The sequence below is a fragment of the Sinocyclocheilus anshuiensis genome, unplaced genomic scaffold, assembly GCF_001515605.1.
Source record: "Sinocyclocheilus anshuiensis isolate Anshui unplaced genomic scaffold, SAMN03320099.WGS_v1.1 scaffold2482, whole genome shotgun sequence".
NCBI lineage: Eukaryota > Metazoa > Chordata > Actinopteri > Cypriniformes > Cyprinidae > Sinocyclocheilus > Sinocyclocheilus anshuiensis.
In genome coordinates this window covers 201441-218538 of record NW_015555925.1, presented here as the reverse complement: position 1 = coordinate 218538, position 17098 = coordinate 201441, and the positions used below count along the sequence as shown (strand labels likewise).

The 17098-nt window shown below is 37.0% G+C and overlaps 1 protein-coding gene across 1 annotated transcript in view; it reads right to left on the bottom strand.

Moving 5' to 3' along the window:
• Positions 1 to 598: 598 nt before the first annotated feature.
• Positions 599 to 17098, bottom strand: part of LOC107675941 (phosphatidylinositol 3-kinase regulatory subunit alpha-like) — a 103641-nt gene continuing 87141 nt past the window's right edge. Inside the window, exons 5-6 of the mRNA XM_016470437.1 lie at positions 5169 to 5300; positions 599 to 795 (exon numbers count right to left, since the gene is read on the bottom strand). Coding sequence (XP_016325923.1) covers positions 599 to 795; positions 5169 to 5300 — 329 coding nt within the window. The remainder of the gene's footprint in view (positions 796 to 5168; positions 5301 to 17098) is intronic.

The window sequence follows — 17098 nt, the reverse complement described above, 5'->3', positions numbered from 1 at the left end:
ACACCTGTGCAATAATCATGCTGTCTAATCAGCATCTTGATATGCCACACCTGTGAGGTGGATGGATTATCTCGGCAAAGGAGAAGTGCTCACTAACACAAATTTAGACAGATTTGTGAACAATATTTGAGAGAAATAGGCCTTTTGAAAAATGGGGGCAAAAACAAAAGTGTTGCTTTTATAATTGTGTTCAGTGTATATATATATTGTGATGCAGCCAGTCTAGAACGATAATGACATTTAACTCAAGCCCAAATTATAGTTGTTTATTTTGTTACATAATTTGACATTATTAAATTATCTTAGCCTCTTATTCTGCATATACACTAAAAATATATTTATATTGAAACAGTTTTCATTCACAAATAATTACAAAAGAAATGGTTAAAGTGCTAGCCTAAAATTGCCCTCGAGTCCATTGTCTATGAGCACCCACAAGGACAATGCAGTTATTGCGACAGCTTCCAACATATTGATGAGCTCCTTTGAGATGGGGTTTCCCACAGCAAGGAGGCCAGCATCTGTGATTCAGGCTTATTTAAGCTAAAGTGTACCCTGGTGGCACAGCTAAGATATGTGCATTTCATCCCTAAGTCCCCTACACACAATGAATATTTGTCTTCATCAGCCAGAGGAACACGGATACAGTCTGGATATCAATGAGGGACATCATCCAGTCTGGAAAGTACAGAATGAGGGGGAATTCACTAAGCATGAACTGCTGATACTGCTGTTTATTCACTATGTATGCCTGGTTATAACTCTTGTCACCATCATTTGAGGAATTAACGGTCACTATAATTGATAACAAAAAGTACACAAACACCTCTTTTAAACAAAATTTTCTACATGCTTTTCCACATGCAATGTTCTAGGACTTCAAAAATGAAGGAATTTAATTCATACAGACATAATACATACAATGTCGAAAATTATGATTGCACACAAAAAAATAAAAAAATAATAATATATATATATATATATATATATTATTTATTAATTATAAATTAAGAATATGTTTAAATAAATAAACAAACATGAATGAATAAATTTAATTCATTGAGAGATGATACATGCAATGTCTGCAATTATTATATGCAAAAAGTATAGATTATTCATATTAAATATCTATAATAAATGTATAATATAATATATACATAATGCAGTATATGTTTAAATAAATAAATACATAACACAAATCAAGGTCTTATAAATATATTTAAAACATTATATTTATGAGACCTCATACATAAGCCAAATGTAGCCATTATATTATATTATATTATATTATATTATATCAAAATAAATTCATTTATTCATCTTTTTGTTTTTGTGTTGGTTGTTGAAAATTAAAAAAGTGTCATGCAACAAATCACAGCTAGTGAAAAATAATATTAAAATAAATTGTATAGTAAGCTTTCTTCATCATTTGATAAAATGTTTAACACCGACTAGTCGAATTCGACTCGACTTTCATCACATAAAAGTCGACTTCAAAAAATCATAAGTCGTTCGACCCCTAGTACACATTATTTTCTAATTTCCCTTTCATTTTTGTTCATTTGACTGTTTCTAATAGTCATAATTCAGTGTCAATGGTGTCAGCTTGCAAACAGGCCAGTCCTGCAATACACTCAGTAAATATTACCTGCCACAACACTTTCAATGTAAGTAAAGATTACTGCCTAAAAGCGTTAGGCAGTAACACTTACTGCCTAACGTAAGTAATCTTCATCCTTTGAGAAAATGTTTAACATGTACACATTATTTTCTCATTTCCCTTTAATTTTTGTTCATTTGAATGTTTCTAAATAATAGTCATAATTCAGTGTCAATGATGTCAGCTTGCAGACAGGCCAGTCCTGCAATACACTCAGTTAATCTTACCTGTCAAAACAACTTTCAATGTAAGTAAAGATTACTGCCTAAATGCTGCTCTCACACCCCCCAACAAACACACAGACTCAATCCCCTGCCAACCGCACTTCCTGCATGAATTATGATATGAACAAAGCCATTAAGGTGTGGTTAAGGCGCTTCTCCCATAGTGCTTATAGAAGATAAGTGCTAAGAGGTCAAAGGTTATGAGCAGTGGGTGGCAGGGGGTCGAATGATGAATGTCTGACAAACTGCCGTTCAGAAAATGGGTCACTACTCTGACCTTGGCATGAGACTCACTGACCATTGATACAAGAGGGTTTCTATCCCTCTTCTATGCATACACTCAGTAATACATGCACAGACACACACACAGACACCCATGCCCCCAGTCTGGAGCCGGACAGTCCCACCAACCGCTGCCTCGTGGAGATTACCGATAGAGAGTGACCCCTGTTCAATAAAGGCCAGCGTCATAGGCTGCAGGCCACGGCTGGGAACTTGGCCGAGTCCATCTGGACTCAGCACGACACAACCGGGGGAAGGGGAGCCCTGCAGACGGCCAATCGCATTCCTGGAAGAGGGCATACTGGCTCCTGGCCAGCCAGATGGGCACCGGTGCTCAAGGCATGAGAGTTAACACTGAGTAATGCTCTTAAAATTAGACTTGGACACTCAATGGGACTCAAAACTTCTACCAGAAAAATAACTTTTTGCACTTTGCTTCCACTAAATAAAATTGTCATGCTTTGGGAAGCAATACATTGTCAAGTTGATTTGTGTTAGATTAAAGCTTGAAATTAATTTGATTGTTCTACCCTTAAGTCATGCATCATAAAACTCCTGGAGTTTTGGATAACATGATATTTAAAAAAAAATGATTTAATAGTTTGAATTGGTGTGTTGATTAAATTAAGCATATCAAACAAAAGCATGCTTGATTTCACAATTAAATGGATTTTATCCAGGGAAGAGGGAGGTAGAGTTTGGCATTGTTAAGGGCATCCCATGACAAAGGGACTTTCCACGAAAGCTTACTTGCTATAATAGCCCATTGATTCTTTAAGAACGGTTAATGCACAAATGCTAAACATGCCATATGGCAAATCCTACAGTGAGTTTGCACTTGAAGACTCACTGACCCAATATATCAATATTTCATTTGAAATTTTGCAGTTCATTTATGTAACTTATATACTGTACCAGTGCCAGCAGAACTGAGGTTGGAAAATTAAATTATTTGGTATAAGCCAATCAATCAAGTATGTTCCTATTGCAGAGATCACTAAATGAAACTAATTAACTGCAATTAGACTTGCCACTCTATGGGACCAATCATGCAAATCAATCAAGACAATGAATGAGTATATTGCAGATTGAAGATATGAACAATCGACAATATGTTTAGTCAAAAAGAAGATCAAGTCTTGAAATTCTAAAATTGAAAGTAAATAAATCAATCATAAAAAACTGCCAAAATGTTATCTTAGGCTGGCCACACACTAGACGATTTTCAAATCTTAAAGGGGTCATATGATGCGATTTCAATTTTTCCTTTCTCTTTGGAGTGTTACAAGCTCTTGGTGTATAAAGAAGATCTGTAAAGTTTCAAAGACTAAAGTCTCAAATCCAAAGAGATATTCTTTATAAAAGTTAAGAGTCAACCACTCCTATCTAAAACGGCTCATTCTAACACGCCCCCACATGTCTACGTCACAATGTGTTTTTTTAACCTTAAACCGCATAAACACATTTCATTACACCAAATACACAAAATAAAGTTATTTTTAGCAATGTCATATGACCCCTTTAACTGATTTTAAAACCATGGGACACCACAGACATGAAGACAGTTTCAACCAATTTTTAGCCTTATAATCCTTTTATTATATTATAATTTTATTATAATATAATAAAAGAACAATCGACGTTGTCAGCTAGCTCTCCTTGCATGCGTTCTGTTCACAGTGAAAAACTAAGTATAAAAAAAAGAATATGGGTGATGTTCTTTCTCAGTACTCTGCATTCGTGGCATGTTTGTGAAAGCCAAGTTTCAGCTATAGAAGCACGCAAAATCTGGTATGTGACGCTCTCATTGGATATCACGTCAAGAGCCGTAGATATCAAACATGTTTGAAACATTTGAGTTCAGGGACGCTCTGTCTCGATCGGGAGCAGTTAAATAATCGCAATGACACCAAACAATAGAGGATTTTTGGACAAAAAGTCATTTGCGACAAACCGCGAATCGGGCCACACCCCCTGATCGTTCAGGGGTGCAAATCGGGCTAATCGGCCTTAAAATCCTCTAGTGTGTGGCCAGCCTTAGTATGTATTTTTGTCATTTTCAGTAAAAATATCTAAATGCCTTCAAAACAAGATACATTTAGCTGAGATTTGAAAATTAGATGTATTACATACAAAGTTCACGCCTAAAACATGAAGTTGTCAGCAAGTTATGAAAAATACATTTATTTAAAACAGCATATTTTTTTTTGCATCTGAAGCATTTTTTTTTGCATCTTATCCTTAAATACTATTCAACCAGTATATTTAAGGATACAAGTCGTCTTAAGACCGCAATAATTTTCAGGCATCAGAAACATGATGTGGCAATACTCAGCGAGGGTCCTTACAAAGTCAGGCAACACTTATGAGCAACCAGGCATGTCTAAAAGATGGGGCAGACTGTGTATGCTTGTTTCATTGTCAGTGGGTGTAATGCAGAGCGAGGTCAGAGAGAGATGGTGTGAACCTACCCTCCGGCATAGTAGTGCCCCCACTAATACACACACACACACTCTCTGCCTCTTTCTAGAACACTACTTCTGTTCTCGGCCTCTCTCAAGCCTCTTTCTGCCCACTGAACATTTTGAGCATTTATATGTTGAAGAGGACAAACACACCCACCTATTTTAGTTGTGCATTTTAACCAAGGAGAATTTAAACCTTTAAATTCTGACATAATTTACTTGCTCGTATGTAGTTTCAAGCCTTTATGACTTGTTTGAAGAATTGTACAGGATGGTAATTATAAACAATGGAGACAGGTTTTCAAGCTTCAAAAATTATTAAAAAGCTTCAAAAGGTATCATAAAAGTAATATCTTTCATTATTCACTGCAAAATGTACTTCCATCATACATTTACTGCACCTTTATATAGATTTTTGCAAAGTTAGAGTTCATGAGAGATCAGTGTTGACTAATTTAGAAACAAATCCACTGAACACTGATCCATTATCACTCCAATTTCAGTTAATTGACTGCTGAGCTCCAGAGGACAGCTTACCCTGAGCAGTGTAGACCAGCTCACTGTACACTACAGCTGGGATGAGCAGGCAGGGCAAGTCCTGAATGTAACTCTTAAGTGTATCAGCCAATGTGGACAGTTCATATTCCTCAAAGTCCACTGCTGCTGGGTCTGAGGGAGAGAGAGAGAAAGAGAGAGAATGGTTAATTATAGACACACAAAGTGCTTTCTCCATTATTTACCCTTCCAAACCATGTGCCCTTGGCGAAACCCTATAACGATTCACTTACAGTGGTGGTCAGATCCCCTGACCATTTCTGCCCCCTCTGGGGACAATGATCCAGTCACAAGCTTAACAAAGAGAGTAAATTTGAGTGGAAGTCTCCCGGTCAATAACTCAAAGCCTCGGATAATGGCAGCTTGGTAGACGGCAATTATACAGTAGTAATTTTAAAAGGCCCTTCATTGTGCTAAAATTATAATGGCATATTGATGTATTGGAAAGGTGTAAAAGGTGCTGACAGATCTCTCACATATTTCAGATCACAGCTTTTTCATTTATGCTTTAAGTATAATTGCAGATATATAAATACTTTTTACTGTACAATCCACAATGCCTGCAGAATGTCGGACAGTGAAAACAAGTTTTTAGGAAGTGAATAATGTAGGAAAAAATGTAGACAATCAGAAGCGTGTGAGTAATTTTGACACGTTCATTGCACGTTTTGGACATCTGGATAGTAACTATAAGTCTCTAGTTGCTGAGACTTCAGCTTAAAAAAACTAATTCATGAATCATTCATAATTCATCTCTCTCCTTTCTGTACTTAAAGGAAGTAAATGGGTAGTGTAGGTAAAATAAGGACAGTATTTTAACAGGAAAACAAAAAAGATTTTTACAAGATCTGTTGAAAAAATATATGCATAGCCAGATCGTGTTACACAGTTTTTGTTTAATTCATGTTATTTATTTATGTATTTATTTATATACTGTTTTTAATTAATGGCTGTATTCAAAGTTTGCTTGGGTTCAATTTAAAAAAAAAAAGAAGTATATTATTATTAATACATATTTTAGGATAGGAGAGTTTAGGATATTGTTGTGTTGTGTAATGGTATTCACATTAGTTACACATTCTGACTAGCAAGTTCAAGTCCACCTGAAAAAAAAGTTGTTATATTCATAAATAATTTAATTCACTGGTATTCAGCACTGAATTATTTGAATAATTTAAATAAAAATAAATAAATAAACTTCTGTCATGACAACTCTCGGAGGGATTGGCATGGTAATGTACATGACAATGTTAATGTATTTGGTCTTGGCGGAATAGATCTGCTACGCTGCTGCTGCGGCAGAGCAAGTACCGAGACTTGCTACTGCCAATACATCCACAACATTCTGCTTTGAGTGTGTAAGAAATATTGCTGCTGCAAATACAACATACATGAAATAACCCCCATATAGCATACATGAATCACCTCGTAGCAGATTTATACAGGTGGAGCTGGGGAACGTGGAGGGTTTCTGAAGCAAGCTGCCACTGCTACGGCAAGCACTAGTCATATATTTGAATGTTGAGCAGCGAGCTCATTGGCTACCGATACAGGAGAGAACCAATCAGCTGTGCCCTGTGATAATGATGTCATTAGGTCAGATTGAGTTAGACCTATCGGACTGCGCCATCTAGAGTTTCATGCCAGAACTCTGTATATCTTTGCCAATTCTAATGAGATTAACACTGGAGTTGGCCAGTTGTACACCAACAGGAAAGCTCTGAAACAGAAAGAGGTCAAGTGCCATTTGAAAACCTGAGGAGGTGCTTGAATTCATTCACCTCTCCTCACCTCCAACATCCTATGCCATTTTAGTATAAGAAAAGTGACTGACCCCCACGGCTAAATTGTAATTGCATTGATCGTCCCTCTGACTAATTGTAAAATAAAGTTTCCCTGTGATCAGGTTCTAGTGAAATCAAAAACCTATTAAGCTTTGCTAATGACCTTCTCTCTCCAAATGTGAATAGTTTGTTGACTTGCCGTTATGCCTGCATCCAATGCAATTCTTCAGGATATTCTAGGTATTCCAGATGAACCAGATAAGTAATACAAACTGCTTGGGAGGGACTTACAATGGCAGAAGGTGAAACCATAAACAGACCATAAATTACCCATTAAGCCCATATCAGAGTAACAGGAAAAAAAAACAAAAACAAATGTTAAACATCAAAAATAAATGGAATATTATTTGTTGAGTCTTTTTCATGAACATACTTTGGTGTAGTATGGAGTAAGGATAGTGAATTTAAAATTTTAAACAATTAAGAACAAACAACAATTAGGACAGAAAAACAAAGAAGAAATATTAAAGATTTTGCCGTGTTTATAGGTTACTAATAAAATGAAGTGGAATCAGGAAAAAACGCAAGGTCTTGAGAGAATTCTATAGAACACTATAGGGCTTTTTAGTTTTAGTTAAACTTAAGGGTCAGGACACTGTACAAAACGCAAGGCCCAAGCACAATGGTCCGTCTATGGCATGTATAGATAGAAAAACAATGAAAATCAGTGCAGTGGAAAGCAAAACAGGTTCTTTGTGAACGGACTCTAAGAGCTTTGGAACTCTAATATAAAAGTAGGCAAAACCTCAAATTTTCCTTAGAATTGTCAAAAGACATTCTGAACCATTTGTCTCGCCATCATGTTGATTGCACTTCTGAAAATGTGCAATTTATCAAGCCTCTACAGACATAGTGTTCTTCTACATTAAACTCACGTGGCTAACAAAGTGCGCTGAGCTAATATCAGGCTAGATTAGTGCAGAGATTTTCCATAACCCAAGTCCCCCTCTATCACAGAGGAACAGTCATGCGAGAAACTACCACCTATTGATCACAGTTTCTCGATGAATCCCATTTACTGGTCGCGATGTCCATCCTGAGCTTCCACATGTATTTCGTATTTTTCTAATCATCCTCCCAGTGGATGCCCATCTGCTGATCTTTAATTTCTTGCCTGCCAGTGGCCCAAATCGATTGTTTCCCCCTGCTTGGCTTGATCCATATATTTTTGGAGTGTGCTTTTAAATGCCCAGCTTGTAAAGTGTCTAATCCACTACAAACAGATTTGTTTAGGTCATCAAGAAGCTTTTGCCCCATCCCTATCTCTCCACCAACCCTCATGTTCATCCATTTACATGCCTATCAATTAAACTCATTGTCAAATTCAGCCCTCCGATCTGTCTAGCCTAAAACTATTGATTCACCAGGCCTTTGTTTATTGTGCCTGGCACCTTCTGTTGACCACTGGGACACATAATCAGCTATGATCAGTTGGGGCTTTACCCCACTCTCCACAGTGACCCTATAGTACCTGCTTAAAATGTGTGAAGAGACGTCACATGGCGAAGGACCAAAAGGTTGTGATAAAAGCCTGAAAACCTTCAGACTGGTTTTAGAGGTTAGTGCTGTAAGTTAAAAGCATTGAAACGAGTCATCACCATGATCCTTTGTGTAAAGGTCACCACTGGCTCTGGATAAAGCTGCCTCAGCTGGTCATTATCTGCTGTTAAAATTTTACAGATGGCTTAGTCGCTGTGGAAGCGCTGACCTACAAAATCTCGCATAGGCTGTGGAGGAAAATAAAGGTGTCAATTATAGTGGTTCAAAAGCACGAATTCAACGTCATATGCTGTATTAAATTGTGTTGGAAATGTAACCTTCTGGCCTTGCTGGGAGCAAGACTAGTTATAAAAAAAATATTTTGTACAAAAAACAGTGAAAAGAAGAGAAATGGAGAGATGGACATGAAATCAAAACTAAATGGTGGACCGTTTAAAGTCTAAGTTTAAAGTTTTTTATATATTTTATACACAATAAAAAGGAATAAATATTTGAAAAGCCTTAAAAACTTAATAATGAATAATAATAAATAAATATAAAAATAAAAAAAATTTGTTAACAAACATAACTGCATCACATGTAGATCACTTAACAGATATTGCATTCAGCAACCAGAAATTGCCACTTGGTTCATTTGAGGTCCATTCAAGCTGGTCTATTGAAGGAGAAAAAGGGGGAGAAAGGAAAATGTCAAATGATCTAATTATTTTCAGTGAAGTTTTCACATCAAATCTAATAATGAAGATTAAAGCTAATGGAATGGTACTGATAAAATGGTCCGAAAAACGTGGATAGGTGAGACAGTGGTGCCTTTTCTGCCTAAGGGAATTAGATTCACCATAATTCCATTTGCCACATTATCTCATCTTTCACTCAGCTGCGCCATGCAGGCAACCCAGCTCGCTCACAATGGTAAAAGATGTGACTGTGTTGCATAAAAAAGGAACAGTTGTCAAAAAGTCATGGGCCTCTAAATCAAAAAGCACCCCTAAGTACATTAACTCCATGGAGAATAGAGATGGAATTAGTGTGTGCTTGCTCTGTAGATCTTAACAATTCCTTCTAGTCAGGGGAAGGAAAGATTATATATATATATATATTTTTTTTTTTGCTTTATATTAGCCAGTTGTCTTAGAGATGTCTGCTGACATTTATTTGAGAGAGTCACATAGAACTGCAAGCTGGACTGCAGTTTGCAAATCTGATTTGAGTTTTGCAAGGACACGGAACTAGCTCAAGGTTCTGAAACTACTTACAATATTATATTTTAAAAAGATAACTCATGTCTCTAAATATACCTCAGGCATTGTCAGTTTTATTTCAAAGCTATACACAAAACTCAGTAAGTAAGCTTTAACTCGAGTAAGTTTTAAGCTGGTAAGATTTGCTTGGGTTTGGAGAGTGAAAAATTAAACAATGAAAAATGGAAAAATTATTTTTTTATAAACTTATTTCATAACAACCATAACTTAGGGTAATGGCTGCTTATTGGCTTACCCAGTAATATTTTTTATAATATTTCAATGACTTCTATAAAGATACCTTGAGCTTGGAAAAGGAACAACATAAACAAAACTACTTTTTACTTAATAACACCGAATGTGTGGCTTCACTGCCTTACATCTGAGAGAAACAAGGTTTTCAGAGAAAGTAATCAGATTTCTCACAGTGGGAATCACGGTCGGTGTGCGTATGCATGCAGAATGTTTGACTCGGTGCCGCATTGTGATTTTGTGTTTGAAGCTCCCACACCGTGACAGAAATGGATCTTGGATTTTTCCCTTTTTCTCCCCACTTGACTCACTTGCATTTTCACCCACACATCAAAGTGTTTCCTGCATGGCTTAGATGCCATACTGTGATCTCATATGAACCAAAATTTTTAAAACTGTGATCATGAATACCAAAAGGCGGTTCACTCTACTATGCTATCCATTTCCATTTTAGTGATCCAGACAGGATCTAGTTCAAGAAACCAAATTAAAATGCATTCTGTGGAACACAAAAGATTTTTTGTTCATATGTTCATACTGTGAATATCAATGGGGTCCAGTGTTGTTCGGACCCCAGCATTCTTCAGGATTCTATAGGAGCTTCAACACTTTTTAACACTTTTAAATTACATTCCACAAATTTAAGCCCCAAAATCAATGCACAAAATGCAAAAATAGTCCACCGATGGGGCTACTAATAATACACTCTCAGAAGTGATAACCCCCATCCCCTTATGATATTCATGACACTTTTCCAGAATTACACATGCTTGGTGCCAGTCTGGAGTGGAAAAGTATGGAACAGCATACCTGACCCTGTCCAAGAAACTTTCTGGCTTCGCATGTGCACATAAAGCCACGCAAACACACTCACACCCTGTCAAAGCATTCTGTGGGTCAATCCACAAATTCATGCTCTACTAAGCCTACTTTAACCCTTAGTGTTGCTCTTTGGTCCATGTTCCGTGTTTACCCAGAACTACCCTTGATCCCTCGCTTCAATTTCTCTGTCGCCCTCCTCTATCTTCCTGTCACCAGCCACCCTCTGAAGCAACACAAGAGTCCCAGAGGCTTTTGTTTACGATATTTACGGGTGCAAACAGAGAAAGGCATTCAGACATCGGGCTCGCGGAGGACATGCATAGGGGCATTTAAGGCCCTTGTGAATAGAGAATACTCAAACCCCAAAAGGGTCAGTTAGTCTCACAGTTTATTTCAGGTGGTGGACCAGCTTTTTTACATATATATTTATTTTTGCATTTGGCATATGTTTTATCCAAAGTGTCTTACATTACACTGCGAGAATACATTTCATCAGTGCATGCATTTGGGAAATGAACTAATGACCTTGGTGAAGCAAGTACCATGATCTACTGTTTGGGCTACAGGAATGGTTATTAAAACTAAAAAAGACACTTAAAACACCTAAGGATGCAGGAAGCAAACACCACAAAGGATGCAAATTAATTACCCTTAATTTTGAACTCTATACTGTACCACTTTTACTAAACCATTATTTTAACAGATCGCTGTTTTATTCTCATTTCATTGAAAATAACCAGACTGCTATGTTCATAAACGACATAGACTGCTACTACTTTATGAAAATAAATGTTCATAAATGTTGACTTAATTTATGAATTAAGTTTATTAATCAATTCAATTAAATTCAAGTTAATTTCTATAGCACTTTTCGCAATACACATGAAAACAGCAGAAAATGCAGTCAATTAATTAAATGTTTCTTGGTCAGTTATAATAATTTTTATAATTTCATAAAAATGTATTCATTCATTCATTTCTGGTCAGCTGGAATCTTTCACGGACTACATTTTGAGAACCTCTTGTGTATTTAATACAAGGCCAGCTTTTTGAAATTCTGGTCCCACTTTATATTAAGTGGCCTTAACTACTATGTACTTACATATAAATTAATAATGTGATACAATGCACTTATTGTGTACATATTTTTACATTATACTTATATTTTAAAAATGCCTGCATATAATTACAGCTGTAATTAGTTTCTGTAATTACATTTATAATTACACTGTTGACTCATTAGACCTTAACCCACCCTTAAACCTACCCATACCACCAAACCTGTCCCTAACCTTACCCACATCCTACCTCAATAGCAGCAAAAGTGTTTTGCAATACAATATGAACACAATAAGTACATTGTACTTATTTTTTGATGTAAGTACACAGTAGTTAAGGCCACTTAATATAAAGTGGGACGATTCTTCTTTACAATGCTAGTACAAGTGCCTTCTCTGTTGATCTCTTTTGACAAAGAAATCTCTGTCATTTCAGTGTTTTGTGAGAGGCTACTGTATATGTGCTTTTGTGTGCCTCGGGGAGATGTGTGCTGGATGTTATCGTAAGCTTTGATGCTGTGTGTTCGTTGTTATGCTGGAGTGATGAAGAGGGCTGTTCCAGTAAGGCGCAACCTTTAGGAACATGGAGGGGAAAATAGCTTTAGAGACGACAGCCCTCATTCCTGTGTGACCGCAAGACCCACTGTGGACCCGACCAGTGGGGCCATTTTCCTCCTAAAACTGAACTCAATCACCTCCTTCATTGTTCTGTGATCTGACTCACAGACACCAAAACAAAAGCTGTCATGTCATGGGTGTAAAAATGCCATGAAATGTGGATTGATGCCCATAAATGTAAACATCTGGCAGCACTGTAGATCCTGTTAACAGAAAGTGACATCTACAGTCAAGATGAAGGATATTTGTTTCATGATGACAAAGACCTTATGAATGTACTTTTTCTTCCCTGAAACACAAAAGGAGATCTTTAGTGGAATGTCCGAGCTGCTCTGTTCAATACAATGAAAGAGGGCTTTAAAGCTACAAAAAAAAAAAAAGTTAAATGCTCCATATTCTGAAGCCATATGATTACTTTCTGTGAAAAACTGACTAAAATTAAAGTTGCTATTCATTTAAAATATAGTGTTTAAAATGTTGCTTAACAGCAATTTACAGTAAATTTACACTATATGGAAAAGTGCAACTTGGACATTCATCAATCAAAGGAACAGTTCACCCAAAAAAGAAAATTCTGCCATCTGGCCTTAACTGCAATGTACTTACATTTAAATTAATAATTTGATACATATTTTTACATTGTACTTTTAAAAAATAATATATTTTTACATTGTACTTTTAAAAAATACCTGCATGTAATTACATCTGTAATTAATTTCTGTAATTACATTTATAATAACACTGTTGACCCATCCCTTACCTTAACCCACCCTTAAACCTACCCATACCACTAAACCTGTCCCTAACCCGTATCCCATATCAATAGCAGCAAAATTGATTTGCAATACAATATGAACACAATAAGTACATTATACACATTTTTTAAGTACATGGTAGTTAAAGTCAAATATTATATTTAGAAGAATGTTTATAACCAATATGTTTTGGACAAAAAAAATTAAAATAATACGTTTCTCAAACAATCTGATGTAATGTTCCACAGTAGAAAGTCCTATAGTTTCGTAATTACGTGAGGGTACGTAAATTACAGAAGACAGAATTTTCATTTTTGGGTGAACTATCTCCTTAAGAAACACTTTAGTGTCCCACGATAGAATATCATACAGGTTTTCAAAATCCATGATACTGAGTATATGTTGACAGACTTTTCATTTTTGGGTCCACTGTTTCTATAACTAAACGGCGCCTTCTTTCATTCAGCGCTGTTCCGCAAAGTTTTTTTGTAGACCAAAAAAGACATTTAGACACCACAATAACAGTCTTGCCCACTTTGTCAGTATATACATATACGCTCACAAACGCTGATACCAGCAATGTGCAACAGTACAGTTCATGAGGCCTGTGGCACGCCACTTTTTACCCTCTGGGATGGGACAGGAGCGTGGTGAGCGTGCCTTTGTGTACGTGCGAGCATGCATGTGCAAGAGTAGAGAGAAGGTGATGAGTGTAAAAAATGCGGGGGAGATTGTCATGTAAACATCTTAGGCGATGAAAGCAAGGACAAGAAGAGCCAGCACACAGAGAAGAGGGACATGCAGAGACTCAAAACAATCAACAGACACAGACCTACAGAATTACAGCACCAAGTAGGCCTCATTATAAACCCAACAGACTAAACTTCCCACTGATTAAAGCTGCAGGTCATTAAACAACTCTAATCTAATAAAGTGAAAAGATGGCAACTCTGCAAAAGAATCAATCTTAATTATATAAAATTACTCTTCCTGGGCTGCTGATGAGAAAATGTGTGGCCACAGATAATAGACGACATGAGTCTAAAATTATTAAAATTGGACAAATAGAAAGAGACAAATAAGCAAACAGAAGAGCAAGAAAGCAAACAAGACAGCAATAAAAAAGAAGGCAAGAAAGAACAAGAAAAAGAAAAAGAAGAAGAAAGCGGTGCATAACAGATGCAGACTTGTATGTTGTTATTCAGTTTAAGCTGCTGTGAACTCAATTTAATTTACACTGGTTTGGCATTATGTGTCTCCATCCAATCAAGTCTTCGAGGAGGGCATGAAAAGAGTTAAGGAGAGGAAATGAGTGAAAATGGACGAATGAAAAGGTGTTGTTCAGAAGAGGGGAGACATAAGAGAGAGTGGAAAAGCAGAGATAACACAACTGTGGCATTACACTGCAGAGGAAGAGAGCTTCACCAGTTATGTAACATGCTTTCCATTGAGGATATTAGGCTTAAAATGGGGCATGATATGGATCATTCCATATGCCTATCTTTCAATCCATGTCTACCTTTCTACCTTTCTACCTTTCTATCTATCTATCTATCTATCTATCTATCATTTGATAATGAATAATAGCTTAATTGATCTTAATAGTTAGGATGGTTTTGGTTAGAGTTCAAAATTTAAACATGAAGATTTGACTCAGTTTCAATTCATGAAATTGTATTGAATTTGTAAATTGAACACAGGTCTGTCTATCTATCTATCTATCTATCTATCTATCTATCATACATCCATTGTATCTATCCCTGTCTACTGTCCATTAGTTCATCTATTAATCATCTATCCATATGTCTGTCTATTTATAGTATCTATCTATGCACACAGGATTGCTATATACATTTCAATGAAACAGAATGCATGTCCTGATAGACTGTTTTAAAAACTGAACCTCTTTTAACTTCACACGCCATCTTAAAATTGCAGCACTCATAGGAGGAGACACTAAAATAAAAACTATGAAATGCATCACAACGGTCAAAAACACCCACATAGCGCATGTTTATATATATATATATATATATATATATATATAAAAACTATTTAAAAACAGTGCAGATGGATGCAAGAACGCATAAACGGCCCCAGAGCGCATGTATATATATATATATATATATATATATAAAAACTATTTAAAAACAGTGCAGATGGATGCAAGAACGCATAAACGGCCCCTAACTCGGCGGAGGAATCGATCAGAACATCTCTGTCAGGAAACTTTAAAATCCAAAAAGGCTGAACAAGAGGAGTCTGGCCACAAGTAAGTGTGTGTGTGAGCGAGGAAGAGAGAGCAATCGAGGGATGACATCATTGTTAGTGATCACTTCCAAGGCTGTATCTGCAGAAAAGAGGAGAAAGAGCTGGACAGAACAGATGACATGGATGGTTTATGCAGGTGGAGTGAGCGTAAACAAAACAAGATAGGCCGTCTTGCAAAAAGGTGAGGACATTTCCAATGAGACTGCTGAAATGACCGAAACGAATGGCTGATACAGCTCAAGTCTTCAAGAGTGAACGCCGGTTATGGTTACGCTAAAGATGAATGTGCATGTGATGCATTATATACCCCAAACATACCACATAAAATTAATATGCACAAATGACTGCATCTCTGCAGTCTTTAAAATCGCCCGCATTTACAGACAGGAAAAAACAGCATCATTTGCAATGAAAAACAATTATAACACCACCCGCAGTACAAAGTGTTCCCCAGGGGCACTGAACCGTCTCCCCTAAGAAATCTTTAGGACTTTAGGGCGTTAATCAAGACGATCGCTAAAAGACTCCAATAAAACAAAGGGCGTAGAAGAGCTCAAGCGGCAGAAGCCCCTTCTGCGCAAGCTGACTGTAAAACGCTGGACTCTAATAGGTTATTGACTATTGCATATGAGACAGGATGACATCACTGGTAGCCAATGGGAGAGCAGGAAGTGCGGAAGATGAGAAGAGTGTTTTTAATTTGTGTTTTGCTGAGCTCAGCTTCTCTCACACAAGAAAAAAGACGAGAAATGCGTCAATGATGAATGTCGGAATTAATAAACGGAAGGGAAGAGGGGCTGTTGGCATGTTGTCGAGTGGGCACGGGTCAGCCACGCTTTCCGTACGTCTGTCACTCTGTATCCAGGGAGACCGGAGCTGGAATCGCTTTTCTTTTCTTGTCGACCGTGTATGTGTGTGTGTTCATGCTTGTGTGCTTTTGCTGTACACTGAATGCATATTCATGCACACATGCAAATGTTTGTCGATCCTCCTTGACCATTAGCTTGAATTTACTGCGTGTGCACTTGTCTGTCTTCGATACACCTGATCGTGAGTCATTCCTCTCTCCGCTCCTCTCTACCTCCTACATGAAACCTTTCCTCTTTCGTTCTCTCGTTTTTCTAAAATATGTAACCCCGTGGCAAAAACGGCTTGCCATCTCCATGACAACACACTGTTGATCCACAAATCACTGGTTGGTTAGCACAGGCTCTAGCTGGGTGATGTAATGTTGTCTCTGGTCTTCTGTGGCCACTGGACTTCACCACTTCTTGGCTGGGCTTTTAAATGGCAACCGTGGTGTGTGTCTGCCAAAACACTTATGAGAGTGTATGCAATGGTGTGAGTATTTCCACACTGAGTAACTAACCTGTTATATAACTACAGGAAATGGGTGCTGGATACACTTTGCAACGTTTCACGGTTGGCTTAATGGCATTCATACCACTCAAAGGTTAGACTTATGGGTAGATGTGAATGGAACTATTTAAACAACAAAGGTTATGTAAAAAAAATTATATAATAAAGAGATGTCATAGGCCTCAATTAAAT